Source organism: Varroa jacobsoni, unplaced genomic scaffold (assembly GCF_002532875.2).
Source record: "Varroa jacobsoni isolate VJ856 unplaced genomic scaffold, vjacob_1.0 scaffold_883, whole genome shotgun sequence".
In the NCBI taxonomy this organism is placed as follows: domain Eukaryota; kingdom Metazoa; phylum Arthropoda; class Arachnida; order Mesostigmata; family Varroidae; genus Varroa; species Varroa jacobsoni.
In genome coordinates, this window is record NW_019213785.1 from 113,921 (window position 1) to 130,154 (window position 16,234).

At 37.9% G+C, this 16,234-nt stretch overlaps 1 protein-coding gene and 1 long non-coding RNA gene across 5 annotated transcripts in view; one reads left to right on the forward strand and one right to left on the reverse strand.

The window, feature by feature from the left end:
* Nucleotides 1-11,383, reverse strand: part of LOC111264650 (uncharacterized) — a 24,146-nt gene extending 12,763 nt beyond the window's left edge. For 2 of the 4 annotated variants that reach the window (XM_022840715.2, XM_022840714.2), the window contains exons 1-4: nucleotides 11,020-11,375; nucleotides 10,223-10,309; nucleotides 9,835-9,906; nucleotides 6,911-7,354 (exon numbers count right to left, since the gene is read on the reverse strand). In XM_022840715.2, coding sequence (XP_022696450.1) covers nucleotides 6,911-7,354; nucleotides 9,835-9,906; nucleotides 10,223-10,309; nucleotides 11,020-11,098 — 682 coding nt within the window. In that variant the 5' untranslated portion in view covers nucleotides 11,099-11,375. Of the gene's footprint in view, nucleotides 1-3,186; nucleotides 3,312-3,621; nucleotides 4,117-6,910; nucleotides 7,355-9,834; nucleotides 9,907-10,222; nucleotides 10,310-11,019 lie in introns of those variants that run through there. The other 2 variants (XM_022840713.2, XM_022840716.2) reach the window with 2 other exon arrangements.
* The window catches only part of LOC111264652 (uncharacterized), a 21,340-nt gene extending 6,057 nt beyond the window's left edge, over nucleotides 1-15,283 (forward strand). Inside the window, exon 4 of the long non-coding RNA XR_002682973.2 lies at nucleotides 14,997-15,283. This is a non-coding gene — a long non-coding RNA (uncharacterized LOC111264652). The remainder of the gene's footprint in view (nucleotides 1-14,996) is intronic.
* The last annotated feature ends 951 nt before the right edge of the window (nucleotides 15,284-16,234 follow it).

A 16,234-nucleotide genomic window follows, 5' to 3' on the forward strand; every position in this document is an offset into this window, starting at 1 on the left:
ATTCAAACGCTTAGACAGATGAACAAGCAACCGTACTCACCAAATATGCGAAATGTGTTTGCATGGTAATTGTATTTAAGAATATCAGCGATAGAAAAATCTTTGTGTACGAATAAACAAAACTAAAAAAAAAAAAAAAATATACATAATTATGAATAGAAGTATATATATATATATATATATATAAAAGAGAAGATGTAACACATGCAAAACAAAAAAGAAAAAAAAGACAAAATAAAAAAAAAACTATATATATATATATATATATATATATATATATATATATATATACATATATATATACAGCCGTTTGGAAAAACCTTGAGTTAATGATTTACTAGTAGCTTCCTAAAAGCCTAAAAGTAACCGGGGTCAAATTAGCACCGTATTAAATTTTTTTTTTTGCAGAAAAAAGATTACTTCAGTCTACCTGATTCCAAGTTATCGCAATCGGGCCCTCTATAATTTTCATCAAATACCTTTTTTTCGTTGGTTATGGAATCGATAAACGGTCTTGTATATATAATCGGTTCGTACGTTGATTCCGTTGTGGGCGCTAAGTTTTTTTGATAAGCAAATTTACTACTAAAGAAAAACATTCACGAAGAATATAAAATTTGTTCTAGATGTCGCCGTTTTCGAAACGTCACCACTAACTTAGACCTTTTTTATGCAAAGACATATTTGAAACTCCTTTTTTTTCCGATAAATCGATGCTTCTAAATATGATTTCACATCATTTTGCTTTTAGCTCCTATGAAAACTCTTTTTAGCTATATTTAATATTCATCATCCTAAAAAATGCTCATAAAATAGACCTTTGCTCTCAGTACCTCTGGGCATATCTAATAAATAGCGCTATAAAACTACTGTTGTTCCCACATTCACAACAGTCGTATTTACTTACTCAAAGATAATAAAACACGCGCTCAGTGATAGTCCTACCAAAGCCTTGGTCAGCCTAATTCAAAATCCTTAATGATTTTGAGAATATGATTATCGAAAACTTCAGATTCACTTGAAACTTCTGAGTGAACTACTAAGTTGACGTTAATAGCCATAACAGTCTGATGCCGTGCCCTTGGGCAACCCCCAACTACGCGCTCTGGGTATAACTAGAGCTCTCTGATACTATCGTATTTAGTTACTTAACTGTGAGTCACAAATGAATACTATATAGGACGTGCAGTGTGACATATAAAAGTATACTGTTAATGTAAAGCCATATATTCATTAAGCTTACAACTATAAGGCGAAAGGTAAGTCTAAACAGAAAGCTGAATGTTGTTTTTTTCGTTCGGGATCATCATGACTCGTAGGGCACTACACAGCGACCCCGAGAAGAGTTCGAGATTTGTCGTAACATCGACCATAAGTAATTGGCATTCTATGTTTAATAGTGTATAGTTGTTAGAATTTGCAAATAAACGTACATTATTGAAATATATATGTATGAAGGCTTGTAATTATCGGATGCGTTAATCGATGACATATGCAGTACTTATATAGGCCAATGGTTACATCGGATACGTGCAATATGCACGTTTTTCGTGCATGACATCCGTACGGACTCAAATAAAGCGATGTCTCCTTCGACCTATCTTAGGGTTGTTACTGGAGCTATCCAAGCCGTGTCGTTGCATTTTTCGAAATAGTGACATTTTGCAGTATTGAAGGCCGAAGCACGTCATGGTCTGAACGAGTGGATTAATTATAGCCGCTTCGATACAATATGACCCTTGCAAGTACCTTGCTGTATTGAGCAACAAATAACTGATGAAAAATTACTTTGGGAACTTTATTTAGCATCGCTTTTGACGCTCGACTCGTTCACAAAGCGGAAGTATTTGGTTGAAAAGAAACTTTCACCACCTGTACACCCAACATAATTTCCTTGCCGGCTATTTTATCTGGCATCGGTTACATTTTTTTTTACAAGTTTATGTCTACACATATACGTAGACGTGAATCATAATCGTAAAAGAACGGGCGTAACGCTTTTTGTCACGCTTACGTATCTCTTATTGGAGTTAGACCGCTGCTGTTGAACAATCAATGAAAGAGCGATTGGGTAGTTCGCGATTGGGTAGCGGCATCAATCTAAAGCTCCTCCAAAAAAATGCTGCTATATCATTAAGTACGCTAAGGACGGGAGCAAATTTCGAAAAAAGCAAAAAAATTCCCGGCTGCTATCGACGCTATAACATCTAATACTCCATCCATAGATAGTCCAATTAGGCTACAATAAAAGTAATACTTTTAGAACTTAGTTGTTGTAGACACTTGTAGAGCAATGTGTCTCGTTTAAGCGCTATACTACAACTATATCAGGATCCCCCGCATTTTCGAATGACGACGCACTGTAGCACAAAGACGCTTGACAATTTACGTTTACACACTGAACGATATCTTGATGATCGGGGTGGCCGGCAGGCTTCGTGACCTGGAATCGACCCACAGCCCAGTGTCGTCTTTAAGTGACTTGAACTTCTCGTAACTAGCTATCGTAACATCACTGCACCGACTATCCGGACTATCTTAGAGCATGGTCCCCATCGTGTTATCGGCAGTTTTGCCAATTCTGTTAGGTAATTAGTAATGAACGACTGAATTAGTTACGCGGCAGACGGGTAACTTTTTTGATTATATATAACAGTTAATTATTGTTACGCGTAAGTTACTTGGTCACTTGAAAATCGTGCGATTCGAAAAAAAAGTTAACTGGTAAATTTGACAGTGTTTAGCTTTTTCATTATTAGGTACATCATTAACTATTACTAACAAGCGTAAACATAGTCCAGAATGTTTCTACTTGATTACGAGCCATCAACGCTAATTTAATGTATTGATTCTTCCGGCTTTAGCAAATAGCGTACTCTCTGTGTACGAGCAGGAAGATCGCTTGTTTTCAATCGATTAGGTCGTCTCGAAGCAACTCTTCATCCTCGTCGAAAACTGTTTCAAACCGTAATCATATTAGATGCGCATCTATAAATAGGTTAACAGTAGCTTTTTATTGCGAGATTGCCAGTTTGATGGTATATAATTTTTTCATTGATATTCGGTTTTCCAATTGGCAGCTGGGCCGCTCGGGTAATTATCTAAAATATTATACAAATAATGTGTTACGAGATTCACTTAAGTATACCTCGTTGGTGCTCTTCACCGGTAAGACCAGACACCAAATTATTACTCAGACAGTGAAGGGGCTGATGTCTTGGCATGAGACAATTTTATTGAGATTTAAAATTTCTTCTGGATAATACTAGACCTAAATGTCGCTGGCTTCGGTGAAACGAGGTACGTTGATCCTGTAATATGGACGCATTTTAGTCTAATTGTTGCTAGGAACGATGCGTTAATAAGTTTATCGTGAAAAATGTTTCCATACAACTTTATGATACATCCGCTGGGCTCATCGTTCCGTCAATTAAAAGGTGGCGTGCGGCCGAAATATCCGCTTAAGACATTACCGCAGTAAGAAGATTACACCTTCACCTTTTCATACAATATAGCGAAGTGAATTTATATAGCAAGATTGAATACGTAATTAAAAAAAATGTATTCTAGTCATAATCTATAACGTATATAAAACTCGATGTTGATATAAAAGAAGCTCACGTGATATTTCAATGATGTCCTCTTCGGGCTGGCCTCCTCCCGTGTGAAGGATGACACGCCGCTCGTTAGGTCTAGCGTACGCGGTGGTAAATCTATTGCTATTGTCGACTACGGTGAAGCTTCGTCGATTAGTTGAACCTAATGATTCACGAAAGCTCGGTGATGGTAGCTGTATTGAGGATAAAGATGTAGAGAAGCCCACACTACCCCGCGGTTCAATTTCGTCTAAGGCTCCTGAAATAGCTGAGGAATGACCCAGATTCGAGCTACTCGATCCATGCGAAGATGGAGAAATGTGGTGGTCATTTTTAGTAGAACCTAGCAAGTTGATGTGGGTTAATGAAGAATCTCTGAATAGCCGGTCCTCCGGTTTCGACAGAGATTGGCCAAATACCCTTGAAGGACTTCCAGGCATTTGTAAATTTCGCCCTCGAAAGCCGTGGCGGTTATTACGGCCAGTGACAGAATTCGAGATTGCTTCCGAATTTTCTGGTCCTAGACAGAACGGCATTTTCAAATTAGTGATTTTATGATGCAGACCGCGAATGTCTTAGAATTATCTCTTGTCTTTTACTTATGATCTATTAAGCTGGATTCGGGATCATAAAAATACGTTTGAGTAACCATAGATTTGATTGGGATGACCTTTCGGTAGCTTAAATAGTAACAGGCCTTAATTTCTAGAGTCAACAGCAACAAGCAAGTGACCGTTTACCGAATTACGTGAAACAGAGAGGCTAGCAAAACGAAGTCCGTAGCCTCTAAGCACGTCTAAATTGAAATGATATTCTTGCAGAACGGTAGGCTGACCAGAGTAGGCAGAATGGTCACTAATACGAAGAATAGCCCAACGCAACTAGCGTTTTCTGCCTCGGGCGCCATACGCGAAAAATCATTCTATTTATGTTGCATGTGTTTCATCTCTACGCCACCACAAGGAACCAGAACGTCAGCGGCGGTAAAAGATCTCTGCAGTCGATGGACATATAAGCACACGGATTGCAAGTATTTGCCAGACCGCTGAGACATCGCCCTCGTGCGATAAAAACATATCTAAAAATAGAAACATGTATGATAACAATAAACATTTTTCGCATATATCATTATCATACTGCTTTGAGCCAGTCAGGGTAGTTAACAGGCAGGGCGTATTATGAATTGGTCATAAAAACGGTATTGTACGAAGTATTAGCTATCTCGGAGTACGGAGAAACTTTGGACAAGATAGACTCGCACAGATATTGTCTTCTAACTTCTAGCTAATTAGAACTCATTGCTCATAGTTTTTCAATATTTTTTTTTTTTTATTTATTTATTTACATTGTACCTACAGACTATCATTAAGCTCGTATACGTCATTATAAGCTCTCGTAAATATTAATCATGGTCGAAAAATTCGTTATTCTTACGTATATATAATTTGTGAATACGCTACAATTGATTTCTAAAAAAAAAAACGCAGTTTCAATTGTTCGAGCCCAGATAGGTCTGTTCTCTTTTTTTAATCTGGTGGCACAAATGGTAATATAAAAACAATAAAACGATTACATAGTGCCAAAAAAATCGCCATTTGTCAAAAAGTAGAGGAGAACATTTGTCCGACGCAGGCGATTATGCGCAAATTAAAAGTGTAAACTTTTAGATAACTGTCTCAATAACTTGCATAACCCCCCAAAAAGTTTGTTGAGTATTAAGGAATCTATCGATCGCCTAATAGTTTCACCGTACCTAATGAAGAAGGCTGTTAAATCTATAATTTCACTAAAATATGACATCTCACCAATCGAAAAGTCATCTTTATATCTATAAATGGTAGATACATGACATTATCGAACCTCCGAAAGTTTCTAGTCGTTTCTCCAGAATAATACCAATGCAGAAATTGCTTATTTACAGAAAGAAAACCTTTAAACAGACACTTAATTTCAAGCGTTACATGCGTAACGTACAGGTCAAATCAAACCGAATTGTTCTGTTGAATAACGGGAACGTACTATTTTAGGTAGAAGTGTTTCTGTGTTTCGAATAATACGTCCAGTATCACCGTTAGGCATAAGAGGCTCCCAGCACGATACGGCACCTGTTTATGCCGGGTTGGAATTTAGACCACAACGTATTCTTAAAGTTAGCAGGTAGATACGTTACCCACTAATCTATCGCGGTGGCAATGTCTACCGATCGTTTTCAACCCGGAATGATAACAAGATTAAGCAGAACACAAAAAAAAGTAGCTCGTTGAAAATTCATAATCCTATTTACTTCTTAATACATTTTACTTGACTTAAGAAACTAAGCAACGAAATGCGTTCGGATCCAAATGTGTATCACACATAGCACAGCCGTTTTATCTATTGCGTTTTACTTCGACTATAGCCGTTAGATACTTTCATTAGACGATGGCTCCCGGCACGAAATGAAACCTGTCCACGGTTCGAACGAACCTTCACCACAGTGTCTCCCTAAGATTATCAACCAATATGTTACAGCAATACAAACCAGCACGAAAACATACAATACCTATAGAAAGTTCACCTACAGAAAAGGACCGGATTGGTATCATGCACTACAGACATTTCAACTCCACCCACAATAATTAATTTAGCCTTATATTTTGCTACGGGCTTGTCAACAAAAATTAGTCGTACGGTGTTTTGATTTAGTATTAGCCAACAGACTAATCGCAACTATTATACTGCCCTATAAAAGGGCGGTATATACACTCAACATCTATTAAGTACAGCGTAATGGTCGTCAGCCGTAGACCTTAAAGGATGTGTTACGAAACGCTGATAAAGGCAGTCAAGTATCCTCCCCTCCCTGAACCCCAACCGTTTTTACAACTGTAGATATTTCCAACTTGTTAGCTACCTTATTTATCTTGAATCGGAAACAAATTACCTAGTGTCTCGTGATAATGTCTAATTTCCCACGAGGGACGATCTGATCGACATGAGTTGTAATATATCTACCAGACGAGATTGTATACAAAGCGGTAAACTGCTTCATCTCGAGAGAATTGCTTCGAAGTTCCTTTATTCCTCGAAATGAGCCTCGCGAGTGAAATGGCTGATTTGATTTATCAGTTACTATACATTTGGAAATGTATAGTAACTGATATGAAAATAAAGGTCGCATCTCGATTGCTGTATAGTAAAATTATAAAATTATTGTACGTACATAATACGAAAATAACTACATTAAGTAGATAAAGCCTTCGGTAGTTTGTTTATAGTTCATATTATTTTGACAAATACTTAATAATGAACCATTCAGAAGCTCTGATATGTACCTGAGGAGGAAGAACTGCTGGCCAGGTTTATGCCTAAACTTGGACGACTAGGGCCGGAAGATGCGGTCGCGTCTGGATCAAGCCGGATATTTGCACGTGAGATCGAGGTGCTAACAGATCCCGGGCTTTCGCGTGAACCTGTATCCAATCCGTTACCACTTATGCTGAACCCAAACGATCCTGGGTTTGTAGTTGGAGAATTATTCATGCTTGTATGGAATGAAACACTAGCCTCATTGGTAGAGCGTGACGCGGGTTGATTTGTTCCAAGATTATGGACCGACAAAGAAGCAATGCCTGATCCTGAGCCTGACATCGGTGGATTGCCGCTATTTGTATGGGGGAAAAGCGACGCTCCATTTGATCTTCTAGGAAATCCCAGTAAGGATGAGAATTCCAACTGAGTCGGCGGCAAAGTTAAAGGTATAGCTGGCTTTAGGATACCTGAAAGTCAATGTTGCAATTATACACCTGTAGAGTAGAAGGGCGCGCCTTATGCTCAGCTATATCTATTACGCTACGAAACCTATTACATTATAATACTTTAAATGCAAAATGACAATATTAGGTTGACATGGTGCAATAAACCAAGCTGTGTATAAAACTGTCATCTATCAGCCAACATTGTGGAGTACTTGATATTTTGCCTTTCATTTTTGCAAGTGGAAAGTAGCTGTTTGTTCCTGATGGAAATCATGTTCAACACTTTGTCCCGGTAGTATTAACTAGCTTATAATGGATGTATTAGAGGAAGCTTCTTCCTCTAAAGTAAATTCGTTTTTTTTTTTTTTATATATACTAGCATACAAACGTAGATTTGGAAGGTAGGATGAAATTAAAGCACCTGTACCCGTTATGTAACAGAACAACGATTGCGTACCCGTAGTTGGTTACCAATGATGTGGCAGTGAAATTGGTCCAATGTAAGATAGGGCAATAGTAAACATGGCCTAGTTATATTTATTTCATGTCGTTTATTGAAGCTCCGTCTTTAAGGAGCTCATATAGTTCCGAATAAATGGTAATTGACAATCTAAGCCATGGATTTATACCTGAGAAGGTATAGGATCCGACTTTAAAAAAACCCATCAGCCGTATATGCTTTCGTTATTTTAGGCATGTTGACGCTTTTTTTTAGAGGAAACATAGGAGATTTCTAGCGTATGAATACCAACGAAGAATAATTTCTGCCGCTTTTTTACTTCGTGGCGTCGCCTGTGTACGAAAGCTTGTTTTTAAAAAGAAGCTTTCACCTAACCTGGGATTTTCCAAAGGTACATCAATTTGGCCACGAATAGTTTTTGCAATACGATAATAAGGCTAAATATATGAGCTTTCAACCGAGTCTTTCCTATCGAAAAGAAGAGGCAGTAACAATAAATAATCTAAAATTCAGCATAAACAGAGTCTTAGGCATTACAAAGGCTCTGAGTCTAGCGCTTATTGTTCTTTGAGATAGAACGGTACTATATATAAAAACCACACACCCATAGAGACAGCCATGTTTTCAGAGCGTGTGCTCAGCCCGACAGTCTTATTTTCAGATCCTTTGTGATCTGGTTAGTCATAATCGAAATTCAATAGCCCTGCGGAACAATCCTTTCAAAATCATTATCGTCTAAGGTATATATTTAGTTCAGTATGTATCTATCCGATGTTTTATATCAACAATTAATTATCGCTTCCCACCCAACTGTATAAAAATAGGATATTTAGCTTGCGATTGCTAACACTCTGCTTATTTATGGCAAAAGCGCCGACAAAACCTGAATTCGACATTTCGCGATATAAGAATACTCTTCTTGAGTAAAAAAGACATCGTTATGATGGTGAATTATTGGTAGTTAAACTCCGGTGATCGTTTTGCTGATTATAAGTTTCTCCGCTTCCTTGTTAACCATATCGTGCCATGTTGTCCATCATACGAATGTCAAATACTTTATCAAGAGGCTCTGAATAATAGTTGTCAAGTCATTGTCAATATTCTAATCGACACTTCGTGATCAGCGGTCGCTTCCTTAAGATACTTACGACGCTCCCCTGGAAAATGCCGCCCCGTTCACGTCTAAGCGCGTTACGAGCATGCCCCATCCGTCTGTGATTTGCGTACCGTGGTACGCTCTTCACAATCAATAGGCGTTTAGCCAATACATGACATTAACTCCGAACAAAAAAATAAGTTTGGTACATACAAAAGAAACGTATCTAACAGTATTCATTGAGAAACTGATCTGTTTCATGAATCATCTCCGTTCGATTTCGAAAGTCTGTAGGACAGTATTAGAGACTCTTAGAGGCTGTATATACATATTAAATCGAAAAAAAAAAAAAGGATCATTAACGCACGGCAAATATTTTGCTAATGTTTCACATCTTTTTCTGTTCATGGATTCTTGGGAACCTACCAGCAACGGAATGGCACAGTAAGCATCCACTCATCAATAAAGGTGATTCATAAAGGGCGTAAAAATATTGCCGTACCCGATGAGGGGTACATTGTACTATGACCGGCCCTGTAGATCGTAAACAGCTGAAGCCAAGAAGAATAGCGCCGCAAGAGGGTTCCAGTAAATGATTGCATAGATGAAATAGGCAAGCTCATGTAAAAGTATGAGGTGTATATTTTATAGACCCAAATATATTTAAATGAACATGGTAACTAACATTCTCATAGTAACTAATACGCTTAGTAGCTTGCAAACTTGTCAATAGAGAGTTGCGCTATGATGTTTCGGCTTAGGAGGACACACCGCTTTAAGGAGCAATAGCGTCATCTATAATCGATAAGAACCGAATTGAGAAGTTAGTAACTAACTACCTCTGTAACTAATATCATGTAATAACCAGGAGACGTTCGTCTGCTGGTATATACGGCTTTACAATATAAATATACGATTCGTTTTTTACACATAGACTATACTCACCATTGATCGCATTGAAGGCCGCATTAACAGCTTGCATCGGGTTGAATAAGTTCGCAACGTTGTTCCCAAGAGCTGAAAATGAAATCTGTTATAGGCTGTTTATGCAGACTTGGTCATTTACCTAGCTAACTTACTGATACTTCATCACCAGAAATACCAAATACCGTTAACTCAAATTAAGAATATAATTCAGTTACATTATACTCAATGAGCGAAGTGAATTTGCTTACTGTCTCATCTTTATCTCGTCTTAATTATATATTCTGGTCCAATGCTTCAAACGATCGAAGATCTTGCCGTCTCGTATTAGTTGTAGATACATGTCTATAGATCTGGTCTCGAAAAGCAGAGTTGTAATAAAAACGTGGATGGAAACAAATATACTTACCTCCGGTGAGGTGGTTTATGGGGTTGCTGCCCTGAAAACTGAAATCCATCCTGGGCGTCAATTCACCCTCTAAATGAGCCTTCATCTCTGTTGCGAGAACGATGATGTCGTTTGATGGTGTGTGTGTGACGGAAAAGGCGGAAAATAAAGCACAGACAGGAAGAAGTCGGATAGTCCTTTGATCAGGACTCAATACTTAAAAATGTTTGCAAAAATAATTCATCTTTAAAATGTTTTGCTTAGTAAACACACGCCACTCTCTTTCGAGAGGACACGCTTTTTGGCAGTCACGCAAAGCATGTCTCATATACGATGTACAATTCACCGAAGTTAAATATTTTCTGCAATATCTTCATATGCGGTATAATTATTATGAAATTCGTATGATTTTGTCTACATTTCATCAAATGTTGCATACCTCTATTTAGGCGCTTAGGATCTCTAAAGGATTTTTTCGATACGCTCGTAATTCCATTTTCATAAAAGTCCTCGCGCCTTTGTTAAGGAACAGGTTGCTTATCAATCCGTTAATTAGGATCAACCTTTATTCATCGTTCTGATTGTCCTATATTACGACTACGCATCTAAAGATGAAGACATTTAAAGATATATATGTACGCAGAAATAAATAGCTTTGAAAGGCACCTTTTGTTGGCCATGCATGTTTCTTTTTAATATGCACGATAAGCAAAGGGTGCTTAGCATTATGCCCCTGCATGGTATGCGACCATTCCACAGCAATCATTGATTTTTTCTCATGTTAACATAGGTAACACAAAAACAAAACTTTCACTTACGTGCAGAGAAGCACGTCTGTTGAATAAAAATCGCCACTAACAGGAGCTGGGACGGCCACATTGACGACAAAGCTGGCATTTTGTTGTCACGGTTATGGCCTAACTCGATCCAAATCTCAGACACATATAGTATATGAAATACGGACACCACTTCGTCTGCCCTGCCTCACTCAGGACTCAGTTCAGGGCTCAGTTCACGGATATTTCTGTGGGATATTCGATACGATACAACCTTTCGGCGCACGTGTGTTAAACAGATTGGATCGTAGCGAAGGATGGATCAGTTAGCGTCATTGGTCCGTTTCGTTCATTTGTAGAAGAGGAGAGACAGTCGCTCATTTTTAGCTTTTAATTTGGGAGAAGGCGTTTACTAGGGGTTGGAATAGACTCGGAATACTCTCAGTAGGTGGCACTTGACGCAAGTGTCAGGTAGGGGTGTCAGTAGTGAATATCGAGCTCTCAACCAATCTAAACGCGTCACGATCGGGTCGTCGACAGGCGAAAAACATACACGATCCAATCTGCGCGCAGATACACATACATACCAACGCCTACAAACAAAAGAAACGTAACTCACCCATAGCGGACGCAGGAAGTGTTTCAAAGTGCGTCTTCAATAAGGATGCTTGAAGCTAGGCAGGGTGGATAAATGACTGAATAATATTACATCGAGCAGCCGTGTTTAAGTGGACAGGGATCATTTAGAAAGTGAGCCCAACTCTACGCTGTTGTTAATGTCTTATTGATTGAATGTAATTGGTAATTGTATTCAGCTAATTGGAAGATGGACTCTTCGCAATTACTATGCATCTGTTTTACGATGCATGCGATATATATATATATATATATATATACATTTTTAATAATTAACATGATATTTTGATTCAGTATAAGTTATTCATTCTTGGAGATTATCATGGTTAGTTGAACATGTGAACTTCGGCCATAGAATTACTTTAGAAGGAAGTAACTTAGCACATATACGTAGCATATCATGGACGTGAGATTATACAAGGAAACCTTTTATTAGTATTTGTGGCGATCACTGTCAAATTACTATCTTCTATGTTTGTAATAGACGGATCTAGGGGTTACGATCCGCGTACAGCGAGCTAGAATGCTTTCCGAGATAAGCAGTTTCTGGAGAGAACCTTTCTATTAATTAGCATTTACGTTGTTGTCATCTATTTATATCGAGTAATGCTATAGGGTGAATTGCATGACCTAGTTTATTGTGGAGCCCTGAACCACCGAAATAACAATAGCGGCAGATAAATGGCAATCAAAATAGTGCGCAATGACAGGCACAAACATTTTCGACAACAATTCTGACCACCGAGATAAAAGGCTATGCGCTCTTAATAATAATGTGTAATATAAGTAAATAATAATCAGCAACCTCCTACAACCCCCATGGCATCCAAACAATGCATGTCCGCAAAGCGAGCTTTCCTAGCTGAAAATAAAGGAGTCTCTGTCATTTTTTATAGATTTAACGCTATTCCTGTATCATAATTCCAAGTACTTTTGCTAGAAGTAATACAAAACTATCTTTGTTTGCATAGATTTTGTCATACATTCGGAATGACTGCAATAATACTATATAACCGAGAAATAAAAATTGAAGAATGAGAAATATCAAGCAAACGCATCTGCAACGATAAAAGTAGCACGTTAAATTCAAAAACTTTATTTGTTACTCGTCTGAGACGAATCTGGAAGATGGAGTACGTTAGGCCTCCTCCCCCCCTCCCCCAGGCTGATAATCAAGAACTTCTCAGTCATAAACGAAGGCAACCGAAAAGGGAACAAGAAATACCAAATAGGGAAGTTAAGAAGCACTAATTAAGATTGATCTCGGTCGCCGCCAATTTGGTCTCAAACTGTTGTTGACGCTAAGAAGTAATCCTCCCGAGTTGGAGGGAAAAAAGTACCAGCGTATGATCCTGCTTAACGTATGGCACTTGAGCTTCGTATCGATTTTGACCAATTCTAAATTAACACAAATTTCTTACAAACGGATAAAATTGTACCTGCTTCTGAAAAAAAAATTCGTGAAATTGTAATTCTTGTTTTGTTATGTTTGTCTTATTAAGGGTTCTGTTAAGCGACGCGTTGATGAAAAATGAAACAAATGATTTTGTTTTGCCTAGCCGTTCTACCTGACGAGAACAGTCGGTAATAGAAATTAATGAAATTAATAGAAATCAATGAAGATTGTGCTTTATCTATTATGACTTATTATCAAGCACGCGTAGTTGCTTCCCCGACTTGAAAGCTACTGGACAGGGCAAGCCATTGTCCTAGCTACCCTATAGGTTCTAAACTAGAATTCGTTTCACGTAACGTTCCATGTATAGTGTTAGCGGATAGATATACACAAAGTCGTTATCGTTAATGAAACACACTGTATTAGTTATATTCAGTATAATATACGAATGTTTATAATTCGCCAATGCGTTCTATTACGAAAGGTGCATTCGACTGCAAAAGGCACTGTTGTCGTTACGTTTTTTTTAAACACTTCTCGTTTTTGTTACTTGCTGAATTTATGTTAAAAAAAAAAAACGAATAGAAGCCATTATGTAGATGTTAAATCTAAGGTGTTTAGCGAAATAGGCTAGTACGTTTGCTACAGCCTGGTCTTAACTTTATACAACTTCGTGTCATTGCCATATTGATACGAGCAATCCGTAGCGACAATCGGTGTTCAGCATTATCGTTTCTGCAAGACAAAAAAAACTTCAACCAATACTACAAGCGGGATTTTTCTATTATCCTGGTTATGTTCAAGCATTGCGTTTGCTTCGAGAGTGAAAATAATCTGCGCAAAGTCTGCAGGACCATTTTGGGCGTTGAGGGCCAAGGTTTCGTGCGCCTCTGTGATTTGGACATGTCACTCGAGAGGCAAAACACGTTTATTACTTTCACAACCAGCGTAGATCCGCTGGTTTTTTTTTCCGATTAGACGATGGGTTCTGCTTTTTACGTCACGTTACGTTTATATTGCACTATCAGAAATCGTGATCACGGCACTGACAGAGAAATTACAAAATTTATAGATACTGCAAATGTACAAGTTCATCGCAAACATCGCCTGCCAATAATAAAGTCGATACATAAAGATGAATCGGGCATCCGTTTCGCTTGGGCTTGTTTGTCAGGATAGTAGGGGACAGGCCACGTTCCGTTCTCGAACGTAGACTACGGCCATAGTATCATTTTGTTAGCGACCAAGTTTCGAGAGACATCAGTTACTGTGGAAAATGACGCGATAATACAAACATATATACAAACGATATACAAAGATAATACAAGATTTGTATAAGCGAGTCGCAATCAAAACGTGAGGTACTGCTACGATTACGATCGTTCCATTAGATACAAATTACCATAAGAAAAACACTGTCGACCATTTGTTATGAGCGCTATAGAGATGCTTTCTAACAGGAGACACGCTTCATCTCTACGAGTATCCACCCATCAATAAACGTATAATAAGCAGTGGATCACATTTTTCGATTGGTTGTTCATGGCTAGCCATCCCGAAGATCAGTTCTGTCATACGATATTTAAGATGTTAGTTTTCCTTCAAATGAATCGCAACTGTATTTCCCATGATGATGATGATGAAGTCGAAATTGATAAGGACCAAGAGAAAAAAAAAAGCAGAGCAGCGTAACAGCATCAGGGATCTCCTAGCTTCACGTGTGGATTCTGTGCAAGATCAAGTTAATAAATCTAAATAGCTATATAATTAAAGGGGACAGTTTCTTTTGGCTGGAACTGAAAGAAGAAAAGCAAATCACAAATGGCCACATAACATAATTGCTTCACCATGTAACTTTTGAAATCTCTCATCTTGTCCAGTAGATGAACTTAATATACCAGTAATGAATATAGGCTGCTTTGACATGCATATAAATGTACACTGTAAGGCTAAATGTAACGTATAGGATTCGGCCTTTTTTTTTCAGGACACCAACGGCTGCGGAACATTTTGCAGATTAAAGGCATGGTTTCTGACTGCTAAGATCTAACTCAAGCGGATACTATATATATATATATATATATATATATGTCAACAAAGTTTGGAAAGTTGAACAATACCTTTTCCCATTGAATCGAGTATTAATCTTATCATCTGGATGGCGTCTCTCGTAACCAATGGTCACATGTAGCGTTTTAACAGAGCTAGAACCTATTCAAGAAATAACGTAATCCGCCCAACGAATAAACATATGATTATTAAAAAACTTTCAAATCTACGGAAAACGTCCTTTTATTAGCTTATACATTTCTTAGCACAGCTTCGATACGACTAATAAGCTTCAATATTGCTCGCCTGTTTTAACTAAACGTTATTTTCTTATAAAATTTGTTGCAGCAAGTCATTGCGCCTAAATAAACGAAAAATAATAAACTAATATAATAATTAGTCATAATCATCATTATAAGCCTAATTATACTGCAGACACGCGAAAAGCTGGCCATTCAACGAACTGCAAAGAGAAAACCATGCCATCATCCCAACCTTCGTTTTCTAGGAAATATCCTTCTAGGAAATATGCCATATAATTGTTAGTATTCGTTGAGCTGTTTTCAAGAGAGGTTGAACGTTTTTTTTTGCGCAGTATAACGTAAGTTCGAAGGTGTAAAACGTTCTGACGGGGTTATATAAAGTTCCCACAAAGCCCAAATTTGGAAGTTGGAAGAACTCACAAATCCCTAAAGATTTGTTTACCTTCAGTTATTATTTTTATGATGTAAGTATCAACGATCCTTTGCCATTAAAAACCTAATTGGGATGTATTTTGCTGGAGTTATTTAAAGCTTCTCCAATGTAATTATCGAACGGCACGATAACCATACAGACAGCTATTTATCTTACTACATACATATATATATATATATATAATTATTAACGAGAATAGTAACAATAATATTTTATGTTAGTTATCTTCTATTTACATACTATTTCTCCTATTTTGTTATGTTTTGGGCTATATATTTCTAGCAGCAGAGATTTGGACTACTCTCTCTGCACGCCTGTTAGTTAGTGGTTACGAAGTGAACGCACTCGAAGGAGTGCGCATCAGCTCCCCACGCTACGCCACACCAATTGGCGCCGGAAACATGTTTAGTCAATCAGATTAAGGCACAAAAGTTCTTCACCATCCATGAGAAATCCCAGGCACTACCACAGACGTGGACC